The sequence below is a fragment of the Bison bison genome, unplaced genomic scaffold (assembly GCF_000754665.1).
Source record: "Bison bison bison isolate TAMUID 2011002044 unplaced genomic scaffold, Bison_UMD1.0 scf7180017864384, whole genome shotgun sequence".
Lineage (NCBI taxonomy): Eukaryota > Metazoa > Chordata > Mammalia > Artiodactyla > Bovidae > Bison > Bison bison.
In genome coordinates, this window is record NW_011494956.1 from 14,226,442 (window position 1) to 14,236,143 (window position 9,702).

General features: G+C 36.0%; 1 protein-coding gene across 4 annotated transcripts in view; it reads right to left on the minus strand.

Moving 5' to 3' along the window:
* Positions 1–9,702, minus strand: part of NCK1 (NCK adaptor protein 1) — an 85,700-nt gene that overhangs the window by 17,661 nt on the left and 58,337 nt on the right. Inside the window, exon 1 of one of the 4 annotated variants that reach the window (XM_010858251.1) lies at positions 7,266–7,602. The exons of the other annotated variants lie outside the window; for them this stretch is intronic. Within the exon in view, the coding sequence (XP_010856553.1) occupies positions 7,266–7,299 (34 nt within the window). The 5' untranslated portion in view covers positions 7,300–7,602. Of the gene's footprint in view, positions 1–7,265; positions 7,603–9,702 lie in introns of those variants that run through there. 4 annotated transcript variants of the gene reach the window in all.

Genomic DNA, 9,702 nt, shown 5'->3' on the forward strand with positions numbered 1-9,702 from the left:
CAGACCCAGGACTGATCTCCTTTAGGATGGTCTTGATGAAAGTGAAAGAGGAGACTGAAAAAGTTGGCTTATGGCTCAACATTCAGAAAACTAAGATCATGGCATCTGGTCCCATCACTTCACGGCAAATAGATGGGGAAACAGTGTCAGACTTTACTTTTTTGGGCTCCAAAATCACTGCAGATGGTGATTTCAGCCATGAAATTAAAAGATGCTTACTCCTTGGAAGGAAAGTTATGACCAACCTAGATAGCATATTCAAAAGCAGAGACATTACTTTGCCAACAAAGGTCCATCTAGTCAAGGCTATGGTTTTTCCAGTGGTCATGTATGGATGTGAGAGTTGGACTGTGAAGAAAGCTGAGTGCCTAAGAATGGATGCTTTTGAACTGTGGTGTTGGAGAAGACTCTTGAGAGTCCCTTGGACTGCAAGGAGATCCAACCAGTCCAGTCCATCCTAAAGGCAATATTCAGCCATAAAAGGGAAGAAGCAGTGATACATGCTACAACATTATACACTTTAAAATGGTTAATTAACTTTATGAACTTTACATCATAAAAATTACTCAAAAACAGTGTGCTGAGTGAAAGAAACTCGACACAAAAGGTTAATATTGTATGATTCTATATTATCTACTCTGGTTATGTCATATAATGATTACATATTAAACAACATAGCCAGAGTAGGTAACTCTGTATAGACAGAAAGACGATTAGTGGTCGCCAGGGGCTGAAGAGAAGGAGTAATGGGAGCAACTGTTGAATGGGAATAGGGTTTCCTTTTGGAGTGATGAAAATAGTCTGGAATTAGACAGATGCGATGGTTGCACAACACTGTTAATGAACTAATAACGCTGAATTATACACTTAAAAATGGTTAATTACCTTCATGAACTATACATTATAAAAATTACTTTCTTAAAAGATTCCCACGTCAATTTCTTAAAGTCATCATATGTCCTTTCTGCCAAAACTTTCCATTTCTACTATTCATGTTCTAGTTCAGGCCCATGTTGTGCTTGAGCCGTCACTACCCTCTAGTTTTCTTTTCCTTTTTCTTTTACTAATCCAGTCTATCTGACTTAAACCCATCACCCATATCATCCAGTCTAACTTTATATTACAGCTACAATTACATGACCTATTGTAGCACAAGCTGGAATCAAGATTGCAGGGAGAAATATCAATAACCTCAGATATGCAGATGATAACACCCTTATGGCAAAAAGCGAAGAGGAACTAAAGAGCCTCTTGAAAGTGAAACATAAGAGTGAAAAAGCTGGCTTAAAACTCAACATTCAAAAAACAAAGATCATGGCATCCAGTCCCATCACTTCATGGCAAACAGATGGGGAAACAATGGAAACAGTGACAGACTTTATTTTCTTGGCTCCAAAATCACTATGAACAGTGACTGCAGCCATGAAATTAAAAGATGCCTGCTCCCCGGAAGAAAAGCTATGACCAACCTAGACAACACATTAAAAAGCAGAGACATTACTTTACCAACAAAGGTCCATCTTCTCAAAGCTATAGTTTTTCCAGTAGTAATGTATGGATGTGAGAGTTGGACTATAAAGCTAAGCACTGAAGAACTGATGCCTTCAAACTGTGGTGCTAGAGAAGACTCTTGAGAGTCCTCTGGACTGCAAGGAGATCAAACCAGTCAATCCTAAAGGAAATCAGTCCGGAATATTCATTGGAAAGACTGATGCTGAAGCTGAAGCTCCAATACTTTGGCCACCTGATGTGAAAAACTGACTCATTGGAAAAGATCCTGATGCTGGGAAAGACTGAAGGCAGGAGGAGGAGGGAATGAGGATGAGATGGATGGAGGCTGGATAGCATCGCCGAATTGATGGACGTGAGTTTAAACAAGCTCCAGGAGTAGGTGATGGACAGGGAAGCCTGGCGTGCTGCAGTCCATGGGGTCTCAAAGAGTTAGACACAACTGAGCGACTAAACTGAACTGATTACGCAAAAGCCAATAGTGGCTCTTCTGCCTAATAAATTACAAGAAATACTGTGCCTAGAGCTTCCCTCATAGCTCAGTTGTTAAATCATCTGCCTGTAATGCAGGAGAACCCGGGTTCAATTTCTGTGTCGGGAAGATCCCCTGGAGAAGGAAATGACAATCCATTCCAGTATTCTTGCCTGGAGAATCCCATGGACAGAAGAGCCTGACAGGCTACAGTCCATGGGATCACAAGAGTCGGACACGACTTAGTGACTAAACAACAACAACTGTGCCTAGAGTCTACAGTCCTCTACAGACTGTCTTCAAACCTTCATTTCCAGGCTTATGTTATAGACTATAGAAAACAGTAGAGGCCTTGAAACATTATAGGCCTTTGGGTTCACATCCCAGGTATGTGTCTTATTAACCATGCCATCTTGAGGAAGCTATTTCACTTTTTGGAGCTTGTAAACAGCACTTATCATGAGTGTTATGAGAACTGAATACAATAATGTAATAGCACAGTACACAGGAGTAAGTGTTAAATAAAAGCATCTTTCTGTAACGCCCTGCGTTGAAACTACTCTAAAGTTTAATAAAAATGTGGAAATATCTAATTCATGACTTTTCCCAAAACCTTATTAAAAATTCTGTCTTTTAAAGAATCTACCCATTCAAGAAGCGTCATTTCAAATAACAACTTTATTATCTTCTTGCTTTGTGTTTTTCAACATCCTTCATTCTCCATCCTCAACTCCCATGATATATAAGCTCTCCTTTTTTAAAAAATATTTTTATTTAGTATTCTGTATTTCTGAGGTACTTGTATGCTAGCATTTCCTGTATTTATCTTTTAACCCTATCTACAAGAATATAAGCTTTCGGAGAGGATCATTTTACTATCTCACTGATCTTTTGCATTTCCTATATACTACTTATAACTGTACAGATGGAAGATGATCAATGGGTTTATTAAATTGATTAAATTGAATATTGATATAAGCAAATGCAAAATTTAAATCTGAAAATGAAGACTAGTTCTAAAATATTTTTTTGATTCTGAAAAAGATAAATGGTCTAAGACTAATTATACCTTGTCCAAAAAAAGAATGAAGAATTTCTAGACAGACCCAACAATTAAATCCCAAGTGGGAAACAATCAAAACAACTTATTTTAATCTTAGAGGCCAGAAACAGTTCACAGAAAATATAAACTTAGAATATCTGTTTTCTGTGCAACACAAAGTCCTGTTTATCATGTGGATGATACAAATGCATGCAAAATTGATAGTCTGCTTTTTCCCCTGCTTACAAATCTTTAGGAAGGGCTTGTTTCCACTGCTTAAAAACATTCCTTCTAATCTCATGTTTTATCAATAAGAGAGTAGATGCAAATGCACTTTACAAAATTATACAAATGTAAAGTATTAGTATCTCAATTTCTCAAGTATGTTATAATCAACAATTAGATCATTCCAACAACACAGGGCTTCCTGGATAGCTCAGTTGGTAAACAATCCGCCTGCAATGCAGAGAAGATCTGCTAGAGAAGGGATAGGCTACCCACTCCAGTATTCTTGGGCTTCCTTGTGGCTCAGCTGGTAAATAATCTGCTTGCAATGCAGGAGACCTGGGTTGGGAAGATCCCCTGGAGAAGGGAAAGGCTACCCACTCCAGTATTTTGGCCTGGAGAATTCCATGGGCTGTATAGTCCATGGGGTCGCAACAGTCAGACACGACTCAGTGACTTTCACATCACATCACAACAACAAGCAGGCTCCTTCAGATTAATGTATAATCTTTTCTAAATTTTTCTCAACTTCAGCTGGTTCACCACAATCCTAATTTTAATCAGACCCTTTTGCAGCAAATCCTGCCAATCCATTACTTATCTGACTCTAACACTATAGTCATAAATGTAATGTGTGCACTAGGAAAACTCTTTAACAAGAGACCCTAAGTTTAAATTTCAATGGTGCTACTTACAGATTAATCCGAGCTTGGTCAAGTTATTTAATCTTCTTTAAACTCTAGTTTCCTTGTTTGTGAAATGTGGTGCGTAGTAACTACCTATCTCAGAAAAATTTTGTAACGAATTTTTAAAAGTTTATATGGAAAGCACTCAGCACAGTGCATACACAGCATACAGCGGGCACTCAATCAATGGTGACTATTATCAATATTTTCCTACCTCCTAGTGCTTCCGGAATTTATTTTTTCAAAAATAAGCATTTTTTTACTATACTTTTTTTTCCACTATTTTTATTATTTTATTTATTTCTCTTTACTATTTTTATTATTTTATTTTTTTACTATAGCATGAAATAGCTGGACGTGGCCAGGGTTGGGAGGGAAATACTCAGGTTCATGAACTCAGGATGTGCATAACTCTGAGGTAGTCATTTTTATCATTAGCTTTGTTTAAAAAAACCAAAAGCATTAGTATAGCTTTCAATCTTCCCCTCACTCACACTCTTCCCCTTCCACTCCAATCCACTAGTCTTCTTTCTTCCTATAGCACCATTTCTTGACCAAAACAATGTACTATTAACTCCTCAAAAGTTTTTAAGAATCTAGTGAAGCACTGTGAATATTCCATCTTTATAAAATGGTTGTCCTCTCCTATAGGATAGTTAAGGCAAATCTTTGTACCGATTAATTATTCATTATGTAACCTGGTTTCCAAATCCTTTGATAAACCTTATGCCAGTATTTGGAAGCACCTGGGTTTCTCAAAACCCCTGTTAAAGTATAGCTCCCCAAAATGAATAGACTATGTCATGTTTTATTTGGCCAGCACACACTGCAGCCCTTCACCTGAGCACCTCATAAATTTGAATCAATACCATCATATAACATGTTGAGAGTTTTTTTAGCACATACATTATCACAGCAGCTCCTGCTAAGTCTTTTACTCATGTAAACCACTGCCAGGACAGATTCTCAGCAATTTTTCAATCCCTTTTAAAAAGTTAATGTAGCCTTTTACATTAATGTCTGTCTCTATTAATCTGTTTCTCAGTTTTTAGCTTTCAAATGTATTTCTGAACTCAATGTACTAGTTACACTTTCATCATTAGGTCTTTACTTTAAGGATGTCATTTCGCCTCCATCTAAATCACACAGTAAATAAATGCTCGACAGAATGAGTCTGACAGGGGGCACTTCCGTGGTGGTCCAGTGGTTAAGAATCCCCCTTCTAATGCAGGAGAGGTGGGTCCAATCCCTGGTCAGTGAATGAAAATCCCATATGCTGTGTGCAGTTAAGCCCACATGCCTCAACTACGGAGCCCCACGTGCTCTGCAACAAGAGAAGCCTGTGTGCCACAATGAAGACCCGGCACAGCAAAAATAAAAGAATAATACTGATCCTTGCTAATTCTTTAGGGAACTATAATTCTGTTATGTTCCTATTTCTTAAAAACCAGCTTCTCCCTTATGGATTTCCCCCTGATTTCTATGATACACATAAGGCTGATCAGCTGTGTACCAGGACTATAAGACTTTCAGAGTCAGTAGGGAATTTCCAAGATGATCTGGTCTTGCCCAACTCTCTCCTTTACAAATAAGAAACAGGAAATCAGGAAAGTTATACACCCTTGGCCACATGGCTAATAACTGATATATCTGGGAGGAGAATGAAGGAATTCTAAATATTATAAATGATGTTCTTTCCAACAGAGGTTTTTATTTAATATTTTTTTGTATTTTTATCAGTTTACCTGATTTATATGAAATAAGATAAATTACTGCTTTTTATTATTCTCTGCTTTATCTGAAACAATGCCCTTTCTGTTCTCAAGGGTTCTAAGTTGCCTACCACACAAGGAGCACAAATATTGTTTCCTCTATGTTTCAAGTCCGTTCAGGGAAAACAGTAGGTGAATAGCCTATTTCTATTCTAACAAGCTATAAAACTAAATTAGTAAAATTTCGGCTTACTGTAAGCAGTGAGGAACAAATACTTTGGCTATCAATCTCAAATCCTGACTCTAAGTCTACAAATGTATTTAAGAATAACTATCAACTTTCTAAGATTCAATAGAATGATAATTTTATATTATATTGATGGTATATGTTAAATCACTGTATCAGTGATACAGTATATCCTTTTTACATCACTTCTAGTTGGTTTATGGTCAGTATCACTTAAAATCAAACTTAAGAAATATTAACAATAAATAACCGTCACCTACCTCCCCATCAGAATCTAAGTTCTGTAACAATTAGTTTTTATCTGGCCTACAGTAGGTAGGTTCTCAATAAAAATGTTGATAAATGAATGAATGAATAAACTCTTTAAAAGGAAAACTAACCCCAAAAAATGGATCTAAAATTTTAACAACTCCCCAAAAAGTAACCAAGAGAGACATATTCCAGAAGGATTCATCTGGCCACCAAAGTTACCGAAAAAAAAATGAATGAGTCTTAATATTATAATTATAGCTTTTTTGACAATGAAGTGCCTGATCCCTTTCCATTTTGCTCTTTGCCCCAAAATCTCCTGACAGGTTACTCTGTTTCCTTAGACTCCTTACACATAAGAGAGTTCTACAACAATTTCTCTGTTCATTTTTCTAGAACCACTGAGCGACTGTTCAAAGAGACCAAATCAAGTTCACTATCACAGGAGTATACAAAGGCTATCAGCAGATCCACAATTTAGGTTCTTTGTTAGTATCAGAATCACTTTAAAACCTCGACTCAAAGCAATCCAAGTTCACTATTTTCTGTCAATGTTTTCAAATTCTTTGTATGCAGCTGCTCTCACAATTCATTTCAAACTATCAAATCTCACATTAACCAAAACAGCAATTTCTAGCAATCTGACACTGATTAAATTAAAATACCCTCTATACTGGTGCTTTCATTAAGCATTATCTTCTACATCAGTCCTCTCAAGTCTAAGTAAAAAGCAGTAACAGTATCATGTTACTTCAAATGCTGAGGATGAAGGAACTTGCTCACTTAAATCCTTTTTCTCCTCCTAAAATGTTTACAATTTATTTAGTTCATTTCAAATGTCTACGCTAAGTTCAGAGAACTACATCAAAGTCAAATCATTTATACTTTTTCTATTTGTTATTGAAATACTGATATTAAAATTATGAAATTATTTTACTTATCAAGTCAAAGCTATTAATATCTGATGTACTGCCAATCACTTAGCTTATGATTCACAAACATAAAGCACCAGCCTATATAAACCCACCATGTTCTCTCCTTACAGTTTTCCTTTAAATTCACAAACTGAAAATTCTAATTCAAAAACAAGAAAGCTATAGATATAATAAACAGATTCACTTACTGAAAAAATCTTTAAACACCTTTAGCCAATTCATCTTGAAAAAAAAAATCCCGTGTTCTCTTTCGTTAGTTTGTTAATACAGCAGGATAATTTTCAGTGAACTTCCTGGTTCTGCAACACTGAAACTCCCCACACCCCATCCATGTGACTTGGCCCACACCCAGGCAATAGAAAGTTTTCCTAAGGCTTTCCTCTTGCCAAAACATTCTTTCCCTGAATGCTAACAGAACTTATAAAACAAGGATATCATGATGGCCACAAATATGACCTTACTATTCAGATTTATTTTGGAAAAAGTTTTAAAGCACATATTTAAAGCATATTTTTTTCAGTAGTTGAAAATATATTCATGTATTCATTCTTTTTTAACTGGAGTAGAATTACTTTACAATGTTGCGTTAGTTTCTGTTGTACAACAAAGTGAATCAGCAATATGTATATCTATATCCCCTCCCTCTTGGAGCTCCCTTGATCCTACACCCCCAACCCACCCATTGAGGTCATCACAGAGCACCAAGTTGAGCTCCCTGTGCTGCTCTGCAGGTTCCCACTAGCTATCTGTTTCACACGTCTAAGTGTATTTCTGTCAAACCTAATCTCCCAGTTCATCCCACCCTCCCCTTTCCTAACCTCTTCTCCCAGAGTTCTTTATGTCTGAATCTCTATTCCCGCCCTGGAACTACATTCATCTGTACTATTTTTCTATTTCTCATCATGTATTCATTCTTTTCTTTGTTTTCTCCTTTTTTTTCTTAACCTTCGAACAATATCTCCATCAGCACAATCATTGTGAAACAAATCCATTAGTTATATGGAACATTTAAGTTACCAAAACAGGATTCAGAAACCTGGAGAAAGGGGAGAAGGCTGTCCACCCAAGGCAAAAACTGGATTTACATCATTATACAGGCTAACTGTAGGTCACTACCTTAAAACAGAATGTTTCCAAGTACTTTGGAATAGACAGCAATAACTGTAATATAATACAATGATATTAAGCCTAGAACTTAAATAGATAACAGTCTCAATAATACAGTCTCAAGACAGTTAAAAAGATACAGTCTTGAGACAGCTAAAACTGTCTCAATAATATCAGAAAATAGTATGGAAGGTTTCCCAGGAGTATTAATAACAAAAACTGTATCTACTAAAGCTTTTGCAATTTATATGAAGTTGTATCTAAAACTGGGATTTTCTCCTTGCTCTATATTAGTTTTTTTACTGTCTTTTGTTAATTACCGTCACCTCTGCTATATCTCAGGATACCACTATCCTTTTTTAAAGGACATGAAAGTTTATCTAGGTGTGTCCTTAGTCCTTTCTGTGCCTTCATCACTATAAAGCATATTTTGACAGAAGTCACCTTAATTTTCTCAAACACCCTTAATCAATATACTTTAAATAAATATCTAATTATTTACAAAATCATAAGTATTCCTGATTCTAACTTTGATCTCTTCAACCATTCAAGGACAATCTCTTTCCAACTGTCTTCCATTTAAAAACTAATATTAAATAATTAACTAATAACAATGACCTCAAAAATCCCAAAAAAAAAAAAAAAAAAGTAAGCCTAGTTAAAGCATTTAAATGTGTGGATAATAACTTCATTTATTAAATTACCTTTAGAACAGAATAACAATAATGCTGAGTAAGAAATAAAAATTAATATAAAGCAGTCAATAATACTCCATGTTCAATCATGTCACATTATTCTTCAAAGTCACATTATTGTCAAACTATCTTTTTCAAGGAGAAATTATACTTTTTCTTCTACATATACACCAAGAACTATTAAGTAACAGCATGCTTGCCTAAATACCTGAGGGAAATTATGTCCCTCCCAGTTCCTTCCTGTTAGCTAAGGAGAATTTTTTAAAAAGAGAGAGACAGACTGGTTCTCATCTGTGCATATTTCCTTCCTATCACAGCTTGGCCAAGCCCAACATGAAGTAGATTCCCCTATTTATGGCCCTAAGGGAAGGTCAGTAAAAAACAAAATTTACAGTTACAGGAAGAAAGAAGAGAAACAAAATAAGAAAGATAAGCTTTGTAGATGCTAATATATGGCAATGATCCACAACTTAAAACTCTTTTATCAAACATAAGAACAAAATTAGTTTGTTTTTAAAAGCAAATATCAAAATGTAAGCCATTATCAGCCTGCTTATTTAACTTATATGCAGAGTACATCATGAGAAACGCTGGGCTAGAAGATGCACAACCTGGAATCAAGATTGCCGGGAGAAATATCAATAACCTCAGATATGCAGATGACACCACCCTTATGGCAGAAAGTGAAGAGGAATTCAAAAGCCTCTTGATGAAAGTGAAAGAGGAGAGTGAAAAAGTTGGCTTCAAGCTCAACATTCAGAAAACTAAGATCATGGCATCTGGTCCCATCACTTCATGGGAAATAGATGGGGAAACAGTGGAA